This window comes from Bubalus bubalis, chromosome 18 (assembly GCF_019923935.1).
Source record: "Bubalus bubalis isolate 160015118507 breed Murrah chromosome 18, NDDB_SH_1, whole genome shotgun sequence".
Taxonomy (NCBI): domain Eukaryota; kingdom Metazoa; phylum Chordata; class Mammalia; order Artiodactyla; family Bovidae; genus Bubalus; species Bubalus bubalis.
The window spans coordinates 3,314,090-3,331,922 of record NC_059174.1 but is presented as its reverse complement, the minus strand read 5'-3'; the positions used below and the strand labels follow the sequence as shown (position 1 = coordinate 3,331,922).

The 17,833-nt window shown below is 38.8% G+C and overlaps 1 protein-coding gene across 2 annotated transcripts in view; it reads right to left on the bottom strand.

Moving 5' to 3' along the window:
* Positions 1 to 17,833, bottom strand: part of CNTNAP4 (contactin associated protein family member 4) — a 283,423-nt gene that overhangs the window by 89,127 nt on the left and 176,463 nt on the right. Inside the window, exons 5-9 of one of the 2 annotated variants that reach the window (XM_045163204.1) lie at positions 17,387 to 17,590; positions 16,644 to 16,828; positions 15,717 to 15,860; positions 12,185 to 12,446; positions 3,997 to 4,146 (exon numbers count right to left, since the gene is read on the bottom strand). In XM_045163204.1, coding sequence (XP_045019139.1) covers positions 3,997 to 4,146; positions 12,185 to 12,446; positions 15,717 to 15,860; positions 16,644 to 16,828; positions 17,387 to 17,590 — 945 coding nt within the window. Of the gene's footprint in view, positions 1 to 3,996; positions 4,147 to 12,184; positions 12,447 to 15,716; positions 15,861 to 16,643; positions 16,829 to 17,386; positions 17,591 to 17,833 lie in introns of those variants that run through there. The other variant, XM_045163205.1, reaches the window with a different exon arrangement.

Here is a 17,833-nt window from a genome sequence, read left to right as displayed (position 1 = left end):
GAATTCTTTATACTGAATTAATGGATGGCTCCATTACCAGAAGTGGGCAGCATGTTAAGCCCCTCTGAGGATGGCAGATACATCATCACTGCATGTACCAGAAGATGCCGGTATGACTTCATGGTGGTGTAGCCCCTTCACTAGATGGAGAGTGTCTGATTTACACAAGTGGGAGTGCGAGGATTCTGCACAGTCTAGTGTTTCTAGCTTGTGCTTCACAGTGTTATTCCATCTCACAAAGACCGGCGTAGGGGAATTCCCAGAAGTTAGACTTTCCTCCATTTAAATCTGGAGGACCTGGATTTAAAATTTATGGTTTATAAATAAAAGATAAAAGCTGACCTCAGTAATTTTTTGGAAAGCATACATTTGAGGAAGGAGAGAAAGTAAACAGTGGCGGCAGGGCGTGGTATTCGGCATGGTGTATGCAGAGCTCTGTGAGCCCCGAGCAGCCCGCTCTCCCAACTGTCACCTCCAAGCCTGACACGGAAAACAGATCCAACCAAGGCTGGTGGGACAGACTGCCCTTTGCACAGCGGCAATGAAGCCAGGTGACAGGCTAGACTGACTGCTGATAACGAGGAATTTACAGTTGAATTTGAAGAGAAACAAAGAAGAATGGATTGGAAGTGTCTCAGAACATGGGATATTTATTTACTTGAAGACAAACTGGTTACCTAAGAAAAGCCTTCCATCTAGATAAAACAGACCCCAGGAATAAAGGGGACTCTCGTCTGCACAGGAGAGGTTTCCTAAGGTAGCCAACTGTCAAGTTAGCTCTAGGGAGGGAAGTGGAGAGGCTGTTCCCAGGACTGCAGGTGTTCAGTGTTAAAGGGAGAGCTGGTCACCCCACCGCCAGTACCACTCAGGCAATGAGGGTCCCTGAACCAGTTTGCCCTTTAGGGGCCCCTGTTCTAACCTTCCTCCAGCCATGATTCTGCCCACAGCACTGGGAGGCCTCACAAGGTCAGGTGATGGGCCCACGTGGAACTTCTCCCCTCCAGGCCACCCCCAGAATCCAGAATTCTCACCCCAAAGACCTACTTGGGTTTCCAGGAGGAGGCACCCCTCCTCCACCAGGTCCTGGAAGAACGAGGCCCGGAGGAGGAGGCAGAACCATGGTAGCAGGAAGCCCCCTGCTTTTCTCTGGACCCATGCTCCCAGTCCTGGAAATGTTAGGGTGCCCTGGGGTTCACAGGGTGTATATTTACTGACGAGTAGAATCTCACTCAGTCGTCTCTGACTGTTTGTGACCCCATGGACAGAGGACCCCTGGTGCAGGCTCCTCTGTCCATCTAGGCAAGAATACTGGAGTGCGTTGCCATTTCCTTCTCCAGGGAATCTTCCTGACCCAGGAATCGAACCCAGGTCTCCCGCATTGTAGACAGACGCTTTACCGTCTGAGCCACCAGGGAAGTCAGAATCTCATGCCTGGATTGAACATACTCTAGTACTTAAGGACGCCAATTGAGAAGATGATTGAACAAACAGAGATATTGCCTCAGTAAACTTAAGACTGGTCATCTAAATAAAAGACCTAAAGTTGAAATTTTATTATGGAAGTTTCCACAGTATATTGTTTAGAGACTTAGGAACACCTTAATACCTGAAGGGAGGGATAAAAGCCCCATTCAACGGGGAAGATGAAGAGATGTGATGATGGAAGGACAAATGGATGCTGGTAATGTTATCTTTCTTCGCTTGGAAATGCATGTTCAGATGTGTATTTTTTTTAAATAATAATTCATATTCTTTAAATTGTGTATATGATGTAAGATGTGAACAAGACAAGGTAACAGGGTAAGAGGTATATGGCAGCTCCCTGTGTAACTTTGCAACTCTCTGGTAAATCTAAAACATACAAAAATCATAAGTCCAGGCAATTAAAATGGTGTGCATCATATGTATCATAATAAAAGCAAGTAAAATTAGAGTGTACATGTGATATATTTTGTTATAAAGCATGATACTGTGAATAACAGTCAAAATTTTCTACAAAAAAAAAGGTAGGCATCATTAAATCTGAACATGAAGGGTGTAAAATAATTTAAGAATGATGATTCTATTTTCATGACTTAAACTTCTTTGCACTCTATTATTTTTTATCATCTTTTTTGCATCATTTAACAAAATGCTTGGGTTTTTTTCTTATCTCTTTTGGTGTTTCTCAATCTTCTCTTGATTAAAGTTGTTCTATACAGATCTTCCTTGCCTTACAGTGTGGCTGCATCTTGATAAACCCATTGTAAATTGAAAATATCCTAAGTCAAAACTATGTTTAATATGCCCGACCTACCAAACATCATAGCTTAGCTTAGACACCCTTAAACGTGCTCAGGACACTTACGTTAGTCAACAGTTGGGCAAAATCTACTTTATAATAAAGTGTTAAATATTCCCCACAATTTATTGAATACTGTACTGAAAGCGAAAACAGATTGGTTGAGTGGGAACTGAACGGTTTAAGAGTATCTGCTGTTTACCCTCGTGATTGTGTGCAAGACTGGGAGCTGTGTCTCACTGCCACTGCCCAGCATCGTGAGAGAATATTAACGTTACCCTACATGTCACGAGTCTGAGAAAATAAAAAAATTCAAAGTACAGTTTCTACTGAATGTGTATTTCTTCACACCATTGTAAAGCTTAAAAATCCTAACTCAGGAACTGTTTGTATATCTTACCATCTATTAAAGGACCATGTTGCTATAGGTTGCCATAAACTCAATCATATATTCCATGATGCTTTATAAACAACTTAATTTATAAAATGAACTAATAAATGAACAAATCTTCATAAAGGAAGCAATTCTATCTTTCAATATTTTTGGCATTATGCTGCCTTTTATAGCAAAGGATTATGAAGGGTTTTTTTTTGGTTTGTTTGTTCGCTCTTAATATAAGATGCATGATTCACGGTCTGTGTACTTACTGTCAATTCTTGGAAAGGAATTTGTATATTATTGATGAATAATGAAGCCTGGGCTTTCAACCAAATTCAAAGGTGATTCCAGACAGAAGTCTTGATTACAATTCAAAATGGCAAAAAGAAGAAACACTGTAAGTTATATGATTTCTACAACTGTGCGGTTCTGTGTGTGCTGCTCTGTGCGCGGCTGTGTCCGACTCCTTGGGACCCTTTGGACTGTAGCCCACAAGTCCATGGGATTGGATCCTCTGTCCATGGGATTTTTTAGGCAAGAATACTGGAGTAGGTTGCCATTTCCTCCCCCCAGGGGATCTTCCTGGCCCAGGAATGGAATCTGCTCTCCTGAGAACCTGCCTTGCAGACAGATTCTTTACCAGCTGAGCCATCGGGGAAGCTCTGCCTTTCTAATTAATGTCAAATATTGTCTTATTTTAATTTTCCAGTGATAGACATTCATTTCCACTTCCAAAGGTTGCTTTTTGAAGCTTTTAGTTTAATGAAACATCCACTAGGCAAGTAAACACTTTTTGTTCTTTTTGAGAGACTTCCTGGGGTTGAAGGCTGGTGCCCTAATTCTATCAAATGTATCAGTGAATTATTATTTAGCAATGAGAAGAGGCTTCTGTGGCTAATTAAGTTAGATTATTTGTCCATTGGCATAATATTGACCTGCATTGAGCAGTAGAAAAGCAATAAGGATGCTCTGGAAAAGCTAAGAGGCATGAACAGGAAAACACCGCAATGAAATGAGCCCATAAAATCTGAGAAAGGTACACATGTAAGGCCCATTCAACATTAGGAAAACATAACAAAATTTTAAAGTAAGAAGAGCATGGTCTACTTGCAAGCAATCTCATTACAGAAATCATAAGCATAAGTCAGTCCACCTCAAAGAAATACATTTTATGTCATGATTTATCATTATGATCCACTCAACATTTCCATCTTCAAAGAAAGTGAAAAATGATTCCATAATATTGACATTGGTTAAAACATGCTGACTTCAAGATACAGGGGTAGAAACTGTGAACATGACTCAACTGCCCCTGTGGAGTGACTGCTTCTCTTACCTCCAAAATAAAAGGTGCCCCCTGAATAAATCTGCTCAGGGCCCTGGGAGGGGGATGCAGAAGCCACTTGGCCATCAACCACCACACTCAGGTAATTCCTTTTGGCAGATAAGGAGACGGAATGCCACTGCCCATCATTTAATCCAACACCTGGGGGAGACAGAATCGGTTAAAAGAGATATCTCTTAACAGTCAACACTGTAAGCAGTTGGTTAGAAATGGCAATGTACACACCACTCAATCGAGTACAGCACTCTAACAACTCTTAACAAAAGAAAACAAGAAGCAAGAGAGGGAAGGGAGATTGGTGGCCAATCAGCACCCTCTACATTGCTCTTGTTAGTCGCTCAGTTGTATCCGACTCTTTGCGACTACAGCACGCCAGGCTTCCCTGGCCTTCACCATCTCCCGGAGCTTGCTCAAACTCATGTCCATTGAGTCAGTGATGCCAGCCAACCATCTCATCCTCTGTCATCCCTTCTCCTGCCTTCAATCTTTCCCAGCATCAGAGTCTTTTTTAATGAGTCGGCTCTTTGCATGAGGTGGTCAAATTGTTGGAGCTTCAGCTTCAGCATCAGTCCTTCCAACGAATATTCTGGATTTATTTCCTTAAGGATAGACTGGTTGGATCTCCTTGCAGTCCAAGGGACTCTCAAGAGTCTTCTCCAAAACCACAGTTCAAAAGCATCAATTCTTCAGTGCTCAGCTTTCTTTATGGTCCACATCCATATATGACTACTGGAAAAACCATAACTGACTAGATGGACCTTGGTTGGCAAAATAACGTCTCTGCTTTTTAATATGTTGTCTAGGTTTACCATAGCTTTTCTTCCAAGGAGCAAGCATCTTTTAATTTCAAGGCTGCAGTCACCATCTGCAGTGATTTTGGAGCTCAAGGAAATAAGGTCTGTCACTGTTTCCATTGTTTCCCCATCTATTTGCCATGAAGTGACTGGGACCAGATTCCATGATCTTGGTTTTTTGAATGCTGAGTTTTAAGCCAGCTTTTTCACTCTCCTCTTTCACTTTCACCAAGAGGCTCTTTAGTTTCTCTTCACTTTCTCCCATAAAGGGGTGTCATCTGCATATTTGAGATTATTGAAATAATTGGAATATTGAAATACATGGAAATAGTGCATGATTATCTTCATGTCTTGGGGCATCAGTAGAGAGAACAAAATTCTAATTCAAGTTTGGACAATCCTGAATGGTGAAAATCTTTCAATTATTTGGCATGGGCTAATTTTAAGCTTTCATCATGTAATTTACTTTTAAAAGGAGTGGCTTGGGAAGAGCACAGATATTTTCCAAAATTCTAGGTTATACCTAATAAAATGATTTATCTGCTGTTTTACATTTTGGTGTAGTCATCTTTAATGAGTCTAGAATATTTAGCAAAGTATATTGTCAATCATTATAGAAATATTTGAAGAGATTATAATGAATGCTGAAAGTGTAGTGGTATAATGGAAAGTTAAAAAATAAAGCAGTGTGTAAAACCATATTCATAAAGCTGATCATAATTTACAGATTTTGTATTTGCAAATTCAACTACTTGCCATAATATATCAGTAGCCTCCAAATCATTACTCAGGGCATTTTTGGGGTCAGTCACAGAAATACACAGAGCAGAGAAAAATTCAAGTCAACTGACATGCAAGCTTCCAGCTGAGGTCAAGCAAGGCAAAGCTTCTTGCTTCAGCTTTCTATGTAAGTCCGTCTTCACATTTTTGTGCTTTCTGTTAGTGAGTTTGCTCTTTAAAGGGCCCCCTCACACAGTGAGATGAAGTGTTGTCTAGTGTTCCAAAGTGCAAGAAGGCAATGATTTGCCTTACAGAGAAAAATACATGTGATAGGTAAGCTCCTTTCAGGCATGAGTTAATGTTGGCCATGAGTTCAATGCTGGTGATTAACAATAAATATTAAAGAAGGTGTCTTCAAACACAATCATACATAGGAGGTTGTGTTGATTGGTGGACAAAAATGTTGTCACTAGAGACACGCAAGAACCTAACCCTGTATTTCCCCTGGAAACAATGGTTTAGTATTTATTAATTCCATGTCCACAACAACTTCATAGGATGTAACTACTGCAAGTAATGAGAATTAACTCCATATATACAATTCTAATTATATTCCTGATTGTCTATAAATATGGGAAAGGGCTGAAAGGAAATGCACACAAACAGTAATTTTCACATACAAGAAAATAGTAGTTTTTTTATTCCTAGCTATAATTTTTCTGTATTTTCCAAGTTTATATACATAATAAAAATTGCTACAGTAAAAAATCAAGGTTTCCTTATCACCTATAAAAACAGTCTCTAGACCCTCCTAAGGTGGTCCCTGTGTCATGAATCAAGGAGGCTGTGGAGCCTTTTCCTCTTAAAGGGAATTAAGTCTATAGAGTACTGTTTTGAATACGCAGCAAACTGGTGAAATCTAAGTCTCTCTGTTGTAGGTAAATCAGTAAGGTTTATATCCACCAAATCCACCAAATATTCAACTCTGCATGATTTTGCAGATCAAATTACTAAATAAAAATATAAGTACTCTATTAAACCTAAAATTCATGGGCCTCTTTCCTGATATTTTGTGCAATTTCTTTATTTCCCCAGCTATTTCCGACCACAAGCTTTCAGACAGAAAATGCATGGAAGCTGCTTTAGATGATGAGGCTCTTTGCCCTGGACCCATTTAGCATAACACAAACTCCACCCTGGGCACCAAAGCTTACTTTCACATTATACCCATGAACCAAAAAAAGATTTCCAAAGACCCAACTTTGATTTGGTTTGCGAAAGATAATGAGAAAGACCTAAAAACTGAAAAATGAAGGATATAGGCTAGATAATTTTGGACATATTTTCTAAGAGTGGACTCTGAAATAGAAGGCTGAATAGAGTTATATAATCTCTGACGGTATGAGATTGGACTAAAATAAATCAAATGTCCCAAATTTGTCATCCTGTGCTTCCTTTCAGAGGATACATTTAGAGTGAAAATCCTTGTACTGAGCTTTACGTCACACGGATAAAAACTTCCCACCCTCCTCACCCTGCCATGGGTTTCCCACCCTCTCTTTCTCAAAGCTCGGATGTGCCTGCGTACACGGCTTCTGTTTTCTCATCTTAGCTTTCCACTGGCCTGGGATGGTGCTTATCAAGCTACCTCTGGTGGGGGACATTTTCTCTCCTGACCTACTGCAGGCTGATAACTTTCATAAAATTCAGTAAAAATAAATGACAAAAACATTAAAGAAAGAAGGCATCTAAAACACAAGCCCACTGACCATATGCTTAAATGTTGCAGTGATGCCTTCTTGCTGTAACAGCTTCTAGGAGCTTTTACTCCCAATTTCTGTACTTATCTCAGGAACAAGTATTTCGCTGAACCAGTATGTTCCAGGGGGCACACTCCAAGCAACTTTGCTCTGAGGGGCTTCTGGGTAGGGCTAGCAGAGTAAAGTCAAAGGCTCGGGACGTCTTCTTTGAACACAGAAGCTAACTTAGATTAAGAACACAAGTCTGCCAGGACGGCCGCTCTCAATTTGACACACTTACATGCACCCATCTGCTCGGCGTGTGGGTTCTGGAGTTGTGCTGTATTTGTGAGGGAACCTTCAGAAAACTATTCTTGAACCTCATTTGTAACAGACATCACTTGCTTACGATGAGGAAACTTTTATGACCAATCGATGGGATGTATTACTCAAGTTAAATAATGAATGACCTGTGCAATCTGTTTCATTTAACTCCACATGATAAAAAGGATAATTTGTAAGTTGGATACTATTTTTCTTTTAAGTCTACAACTTTAATATCTGAAGAGAAGTGAGCCCTTTTCCAAGGCCACAACACAGTGAAAGAGAGGAAGGAAAAGGTGGAATTGCAGAATATGTATTTTTTCCAATTCACTGAATCAGGTAACTAAATGCTAATTCTAGCGCACTGCTCCCAACACTCACAACTTTTGACTTTAGGGGAAGGAATACATGTTGGTGTAATAATAATAAAAATAATAACAACAGTTCTAGTGCCTATTATTCACACCAGGTGCTGTGTGCTTTATATCTTCAACATTACTACTGTTATTCTTGTTTCAAACATGGAGACCATGAAGCACAAGAGGATAAACAAATCACCCAAGGAAGCATCCAACTGGTGAGCTGATGCCAAAACCCACATTCTTCTCGGCCTGCAGGATGGGTGGTGACCTTGCTGTTTGGCTCATGTTAAACAATTAACTTTGAGAAAGAGAAAAGCAGCCCCCAAGAGCCTGGGGCTAGTGGCTGGTACTCTCAGGGGGGCCCTGATGGTGGGAGACGCTGGAGAGCACTCACAGCTCGGCAGTAGGGTTCTCCCGCTGAGCATAAACAAGCTCACAGAACATCAAGACCAGACAAGGTCACTCTGTTACTACAATGAAATGGGACCCAACATTCCTTAAAAACTCCTCTACAATCTGGTTTAAGCACAGACAAAAGCAAGGCTACTGTGCAAACTACAAAAAATATCAAATCCTCTCCCGGACAACATGAATGACAACTGACTTTTGAAATCAATTACAGATTTAGCTTTATTTCATGCCTCCATTCTTCAAAATAAAATTTACAAAGATATTTAACCACACAAATTCCCTCACCTCCTGGCAGCATTTAATCCCCACCAAATTTCCTTGAAACCTCCCTCCAAATCAGCTAACATAATCCAAAATTCTATGACAAGTTGTCCCTAACACCTTTGTGATGAGACTCCCCATGGTTCCCTGGATGAGGGTCCTCCCTGTTGCAATACGCAACAAACCCAACCTGTTGGACAGTAAGGGTGGTCACTGCGGTCTCTGGGTGGAAACCACTGACAACTCCAGCTGGGAGAATAGAAGAATAAATGGAAAGGTTTGCAACTGCAGGTGGCAGGAGAAGGTGGAATCCCACCTTTATAAGAACCTTCTCCCCCCTCCCCTTCTTCCCTTCTTCCTCCTCTTCCTTCTCTCTCCTTCTGTCTCTCTCTCAGACCCAAAACACACAGACATACAAAATACAGGAGGAAGAAAAAGGTATCTCTCGGTTCCTCGTATATAATCTTCAGGGACCAGTCTTAAAACCACTACAGAAATATTATGACACTTTAGCTGCCGTCACTCTCCCATAAGATTATAACAAGCATCCATGGAATAGGATGTGTAAAGCAGAAAAAGCTGTATAGGTAGGTTCTTTGCAAAAGAGCAAAAGGCAGTTATACAAAGGCCATTACTCAAGGAGAGACTAAAGGGTTTTGCCTGTTCCAAATAACTTTCAGTGCTCCAAAACTGCCAGACATTCCTATCCTCACTAACTATATCCACTAACCAGAATTAAAGGTCCGTGACACCAGATAGCTCTTGCCAAGAAGAAAACATGGAGGTCATGGCTGTCAATCATGTTAGGTGGAAGCAGGACTTTCAGGGAGCAATGAGGTTCTAATGTGAAAGACAGGAGTATTCCATTAAAGAAAGAAAGAACTTTAAAAATGGCTTCTCCTGGGTGAGGGGAATCAAGAGGGCAGCCTCTCTGCCAGGGTCACAAGAACCAGAAAGCTCAGTAACGGAAACACGCAAAACCATCATCTGCCAGGCCCTGCCCACGGGAGCAAGAAGCTTGTTTTCAAGCCTGATTTTCACCTTTACGCAAAAACAATAGCAGAAATATAAAACTCATAGCAAAAATCTCAAATTTGATAGTCAAGAATTTGTAGTACTCTTGCCTGGAAACTCCCATGGACGGAGGAGCCTGGTAGGCTGCAGTTCATGGGGTCGTGAAGAGTCAGACACAACTGAGCGACTTCACTTTCACTTTTCACTTTCATGCATTGGAGAAGGAAATGGCAACCCACTCCAGTGTTCTTGCCTGGAGAATCCCAGGGACGGGGGAGCCTGGTGGGCTGCCGTCTATAGGGTCGCACAGAGTCGGATACCACTGAAGCGACTTAGCAGCAGCAGCAGGAAAATACAACCAAATTGTTTGTTAGATTCTTGATCGAATAATTTTTGCTCTGTCATGTATAAAGATGACAAAGACTGGCAACACTGCGTGTCACAAGCGATTTTGTAGGGCTGCTAATATGTTTTATGATTTAGACTAACATAATATCTTTAATATTTCAAAAATGACATAAACTGACATACTATTTTTGAACCATTCCAAATAATGATTTGCAAAACTCTACATCACATTAAAAATTTAGCCTGATAATTCAAACATCTGCACAATTCCATTCTTCCTCAATACAATGGACACTGTATTTTTATTCCATTGTAAAAGACATTGAAAACTTTGAGTTTTGAAAATATGTAAGATTAATAATTTATATCTCCAGTAGTAAAGAAAAACTGAGCCATCCTCATATAATAGAATGATTTAGTATAATGTGATACTAACCCACCAGTAGGTCATCGATTCTCTGCAGTCATTATGATACATCCTGACAACTGATTTAATTATCAAACACTGTACCTGTGAAAGTCTTCTCTATGAGAGAAACAAATGGACCACACACCCAGACCATTTAAAGAGTCCACTTTCAAATGCAAAATGCACTTTTCTTGCTGAAACTAGCAAAAATTAATATTTTAAAAGAAACTAGAAAGATGGGAATGGGGGATTTGGTGTAAAGTCCTACTTTATTATCTGAAGTGTAACAATTTTACTATATTAACATTCATATTTTGTCAAGGATCCTTATTATTAGCTATGGGCACTAAGTCATATGATGTCATAATAGATAGTAAGATTGTATGCAGATTTAAACATTAATTTTTAAACTCATTTGAGGTGGTCTAGATAGATTTACACCTAGTAGTTTATTAAATTTGCAAGCCTGTAAAGTGTTTAGAAATGAACTAGCTTCATGGGGCTCTGTACAATAACACTGCACTGAAGCAGCTTCTCTAAGATGCTGAAAATTAGGCCATGAATACAACCACCCCAGAGGATGTCAGATACATCAGAATAAACTACACATTAATGGCAAGCTTATATTTTTAGGCCTTCATTTTAGGGAGCCTATTAATTATTAATATGACACTGATTAATTTATTTCCTTTTGTCAAGCCTGCAAATCTACCACAATTTGAGTATTACATTAAAAAGTCACAGCACAGTACTTCTTAAAAATTATAATTGATATTGAAGTTTCAGTTCCCACATTCAAACTACTGTGGTATACGAACAACAAAAAAGAAACACGAAGACCCAGCATATTCATTTGTATACTACTTGCTTCTTATATTTGGTTTCCAACTGTATTTTAACTTTTTTTTCCTCTCCCACTCATATTCTATCAATTTTGGTCGTAGTTAATATAGATGAGTAGTACAATGGCATCTTTAAATTGTTTTTAAAGATCATTTATTAAACTGATATAGCAATTTACCCCAGCGTGACCTCTAGTTGCTTGGCTTGGGTATTATTCCATATATATGAAAATTTGATGGAGATCCTTTGTCAAGAACTATATAATTTTAATGAAGAGACAAAAATATCCCTCACCCAAAGCACTGACCTAAATTAGACATTAATTTTCCAGACTCTCATAGAGTCTCCTTAATTATATTACTTCTAACCATTAAAATGGTACCGTATTGCCTAGAAGCACAGAGAATTCTATTTGGTTCCTGAATGAGAAACTTCACGTAAATCTTTCCCCCAAATATATGCAACTCCACACAGATTACAGCAGCAAGCAAAGTTAATCTGACTAAATAATATAGAGATAATGATCCCCAAAAGACCCCTCCCCATCTCTCAAAGACCAGATAAGACTTATAACTGTGTTATACAAAGACTCATCTTCCATTGAAGACACCCAGAAAACTTGGGATCCATTTCAAGTCTTTCATATTTTTCTCAAAATGCATTTCCTCAGGATACATTGATTTATCTGGAGTGGACAAGAGGGTCATGGAAGGAAATTTCCATTCCCCTACAACTATCATTTTGGTTAATAAGAACTGCTAGTGCTGAAGCCATATTTAAAAGAAAATTGGAATCCAGTTCCTTTAAGGAAGAGATAATCTTATTAACTCAAGTATTCATTTGTTAAACAAATATTAATTTGGGGGTTAAGCATAAAATTTTACAGAGAAGGGACAGAGAGATAATGAAATCTTTCAAACCCATATGCTTTGCCTGCAGGAATACACTTATTACCTGCTGTGATGTCACTGGGTAATTTTCCTAGATGGTAGAGATGCAGCTTAAGTTTTCCATCATTGAGAAAGAGGAGGAGACCCCCTGAAACCAGTTGAAGCTCCGTGAATAACAGAAGCCCAGCCTTATTCCAAGTTCGAAATTGAAAAGTGGCAGAAATCTCGTCTTCCCCGAAAGAGCCCGGCAGTGCCAAGTAACTCCTGGGGCTCAGAAAAGTCACAGGCACAGACTGCGGTTGTGAACAAGAAAACGACACATTTCCCTGAGAAGAGAGGAAAAGGGAAAGCTTTAAGAATGACACACCACATTAGTAATAGAATCTGAACTATCTAATTACCCATGGTTTAAAACAACAGGGAAAACTGCTACCAACATGGATACGGAATCCTTGCCATATGTCTTAAAGGTTCTTCGAATCCAGTGATACACAGGCAAATCTCTCCCTGGGCTTTCTGGATGAAATTGTTTTCTTCCGATTTCTCAAATTTCACAAAGGCATCTAACTCAATGCAATTGAATTCAATCAAAATTTATTTAAAACAATTCTTTATTTATGTTTTACTTGGTTTTCCCTTCCTACTTTTGCTGCCTTTGGCTTCAAAGCCACTCCATAACATAACCAACATCAATGAGCTACTGGTTCCCCTTCTGTATTCTTTCATCATTTTCTGTTACCATTGACATATACAAATGTACATTAATATATAAACACACGTATGTGCATATACATATTTAAGGCATGTGTTCAGTTATATGTATATTCACATATATCTAAATATATATTGGAATATATATACCAACACACTAGACATTGTTTTATAAAAATGGGAGCCATGTTTTATGTTGTTTGCTGTACCATGATTTTATCATTAACAAATACCTTATGGAAATCCCTTTGAGTTATCTGGTGAAAGCCTAATTCCTACTTTTATTGATTAGGCAATATTCTACTATGTGAATGGTCAAATTTTCAGTCAATTGTTTTCTTATGAAGGGGTTTTCCCAGTGGCTCAGAGGTAAAGAATATGCCTGCAAAGCAGGAAACGGAGGTTTGATCCTGGGTTGGGAAGATCCCCGGGAGGAGGGAACAGCTACCCACTCCAGTATTCTTGCCTGGAGAATCCCAGGGCAGAGGAGCCTGGTGAACTACAGTCCATCACATCGCAGAGTTGGGACATGACCGAGCCACTGACTCTCCCACTTCCACTAGTATGCTGTCACTTGGTTTCACAGTTTTGCCTCTCTCAACCAAGCACGAATAAGCTTCTCTATGTGATGGTATTTTCAGTTCTTCAGAAGACGGTTCTAAATACAGAGCTACTATATCTACATATTTTAGTAAATATTTCCAGTTTCTTTCTTGAATTCCAAAAAAAGTTAAATTTTCCACATTTCCAACAGCAGTACACAAAGACACACTTTTCCCCACATCCTTGCCAGCAATAGGTATTACATTTCTTTTAAATTTGCATAAGTTCAAGGACAAAACGCCCACGTGATGTATCATTGTTATTTATCTTGCATTTACCTAATAAAGAATCTAAGTCTTTTTCATGGGTTTGTTGCTCTTTGGCCTCACTTTCATCAGAAGGGTCTGTTCATAACCTCTGCCTATTTTTCTTTCTTTTTTTTTTTTAGGTTTAAGATTGCACAATACAATGTACAATGTACTACTTATATTCTTATTTTGAACCATTGTGTTTTTTTTCTTATTTTTATGCTATTGTCATCAGATTTACATGTATTATTTCTTATCTAATGGTTTTTAAATAGATCTTCAAGATACATTAGAATTGCATGAATTTTCATTAAAATATTGTACATGAAAGATTATTTTGCTGTTAGCACTAAATACATATTTAAGGATTAAGAAAAAAATGTTAACGTCTGAACTATTTAGAAATAATTAGCATGTTCCTTAACAGGCTTCATAAATCAAGATAAATGTTTTTATTTTTCCTGAAAATAACCTTCAACAAACCTTCTAAATATAGATTTGAAAAGTCAATGAAATCACTTTATTTAGAACAAGACAAGCTGGAATTAAAATACTGGTCTAGGTTAAACAAAACCATTTGGCTATATTGTGATTCTGTTAAAAGTGAACTAGCTTTCACTGCAGACAAATATCTTGTCCCAGTGAATGAAACATCAAAAGCTGAAGAGTGAAATATACTGACCCATAATGTAAAGGCAATTATAAGACTAGCAAACCTGGTAAAAAGGGAAACATTTACCAGCTGCATTTGGACAGCTGTCTGGTAGCTACTCTGCAAACTGCAAATCCTCTTGGCAATGAAGAGCCGGTGTTAGCTACATGGGCAGTTTCTGGAAACTCATTTTGCAATGAAACACTCACATCTATCTCTCTACAATAGTTTTATTTTCCATCTAAATCCTTTTCCCTTTTATATTAAAAAAAAAACTATTTAAAAAATCTTGCTGGATGGTGTGCTCATATAAGCACTATCAATTCACACAGAGAATTAAAAATAAAATATTTTATAAGCAATAAATAATCCTGTGATGTGCTCTGGGTTTTGCTGACACAACACGAGCTTTATTATATATTTTGAATTTTGAACAATTAAAGAAATGTATTCAAATGGTTGGATGTGTCTGCTTTTCTATCAGCAAGTGAATTAAGCTGGAAAGCACGTTTCCCAGAATCTCATTTCTTGTCTGGATCCAGTTAAAAGTTAGCCAAAGAGGGAGCTGACGAGACACCTGAGTCAGAAGTGAAAGGCTGGCCACTTTCCCCAAAAGGTTGGCTCTGTGTGATGAAGTCCAGGGAAGGATGATGACAGAGGGGCTGGTGACTACCCCAGCGTGTCCTGCCTCTTCCACTCTGCTCCATCTCTTCTTCCAGACAGCTGACCTCCACTTTCCAGTGCCTCCAACTGTTAAGATCCAAGTCCTAAAACAGACCCCTTGTCCCTAAACCCAGAGTGCTTCTCTGACTGCACCCTGACCAATACAGCTGTATTTAAATTCCACCACTTTTCCATAGAATTAGAACATCATGCAGCCTGACCAGCACTGCTCTTGGCAGATGCAATCTTGTAAGAGCCTATTAGCTTCTTTTATTAGTTATGAATGACCGTGGCAAAATACAATTTTTCCAACCACTTCTCTAATATACGTGCATGTTATCTGATTCCAGGAAACCAGTATTCTGCTTCGGAGAGTAAGTCAGGGAGTATCTTATTAAGGAAATTACAGAGGAAAAGAAATTAGTCTCCTGAGACCAATAATATCACAACAAAATAAAATGATCAGTTGAACCAAGAAAAGAACCTGCTTTACTTCATATAAAAATAAAATAATCATGACCTGCGAATTTTAAATATTTTGCATAGAATTAATCCCGTACATGCATATTGCCAAGCTGAGAACTGAGAACTTTTTTTCTAAAGAACAAGAGTAAGGTCTAAAATATCATGTCAAGTGGGACTTCAAAAAGAAGCATTTTTTGTGTGTGAGGGAAAGCCACACAGTTTTCCCTTTTTTGTTCACATGAAGACTCTCTTACCATAACGATCATCTGTGGGTCCTGTCGCTTGGCCAAATCAATGACATCCACTCCATTGTAAAAGAGATTTTCTAAACACCCATGAAAGTGTTTATGGGGGAATGACACTGGTTTTCCAGGTGCTGGAATCCCTCCGAAGCTGATCTTAGAAAGAAAAATGGCATCAATAATATTGTTTAGTGATTTTCTGATAATCTGCTTGAATGCTTACGATCAGCAACTATAGCTGCAGCCATCACAGACAGACCAGTGCCTCAGTGCTCTGCACTGCCATACTGTTAATTCCAAACGGAGATTTAAAAGAATCATGATGCAGCTTTTAAAGTAAGTTTATACGCATTCCGTTTTCACTGACAATAGAGCTTGATTATTCTTACAAGTTGCTAATCAAACCTGATTTTAATATTTATTGGTTGCTGAAGAAAAATACATCTTTATTTCCATAGTGACTGGTTTTAACAATGTAACCAATTATAATGACATTTTATTTTATATACATTTCTGGCATATATTGATCTTTGTGCATTTGAATTGGTTATTGATGAATCAGTTAAGCTATTCGTTGCTACATTCTTTCTCTAAATCTGCACTGTTCAGGAGTGCTTTTTGCCCCCCCACTTCCAAAATAATGCAACACAGTCTATATTTACTTGTGGTAAGGAGATCTCTTCAGGGAGATTTCCTGCATACACACTGCAGGCAAAAAAGATAATGTTTCTTTATAAAGATAAATTAACATGCGGGGAGAAAAATGAAGCCTCAGTACTATAGGCACAAAATTGACTACCCGAGTGAGGTTACCTAGAGGAACACTTCCTCAGGACCTTGACTGACTCTGGAGGTGGGTCTTCTAGAGTGTACTGCCTTCCTAGACCACACCACCTAGACTTCACGAAGTCTGCATTAATTGAAACATAACCATCACACCTCATAATTGAGATGCAGGGAACTGAACTCGCCCTGGGCGCGGAAACGCCGCCTGTGCTCGTCCACTGTGAAGTTGACCTGTGTGCCCAAGCGCTGGACGAGCACGGAGTGCCAGTGCTGGTCGTCCAGCAGGCTGCCCAGGGTGAGCCTGACCGGGGCACGAGCCGAGGGCGGCTTTGCGTCACCTTAGAGGAGAGAGAAAAGAACAGAGCCATGATTCCCAGCTGAAAAAAAGAGAAAAGCATTCTTTTGTGGGGACCAGAGTCTCTCATAACAACTGCAATCTCCTTCCATGCACCCCAGCCAAAACACTAGTCTGAATTTACCTCAACTTTGAATACAATATCCTCTCAACCTTGCTGTCATTTCTTCCACTGTTAATTCTCTTTATTAGTATTACCCATCATCACATGTTCATTTTCAATGAAAATTTTATCTTTGCTACAACCTTATTATTTTTACTACCTCAGTATTTTTCAGTGACCCATCCCTTCCATCAAGATGTTTGAAAATAACCAAGTGGTTCTATCAGCACTGTGTAAGAAACATCAAATGAGGGTCCTGAATAGTTTGCAATTTACATGAAAGTGCAATATTGGCATATATATATATACACATATAAACCCTTGAATGTGGAAACAAGGTACCTTAATCATTAAAAAAGATGAGCTATAAAAGCATAAAGTTACTATGGTGATAGCTAAATGACCAGATTTTCAAGCACTTTATCCAAAGAGTTTTACCTGAATTAATAAGCAAAAAGAGTTTTCCTCTTCTTAATTCCAGCGTGATGTGATCTCCATTTTGTCCTTCCCGGTGGAGTAGAATCCCATCACTCTGCATGGTTTTAAATTTCAAAGAAATTACATCCTTTATCGGGCTCAAAGATTTTTTATCAAATCTGTAGAGAAGGCAACTTTTTCCATCAAGATCAACCACCTCTGATCCTAGACAAAGATATCAAAAGTTGTTCTAAGGATAAATATGCTTTTCATTAAAGTATTTAAAAACTACATCTATGACAGGATTATACATATACCCATACATGTATAGTTCAGCTCCAAGTCAATCATAATAATGGAAAATAAAACCACCAAATGTCTAATTCCTTCTTGATACCTGGGATTGATTCCATTTCAGGTTTTACCCACCTATTTACAAAATTCATGATCTAGAAATATATTTTGAAA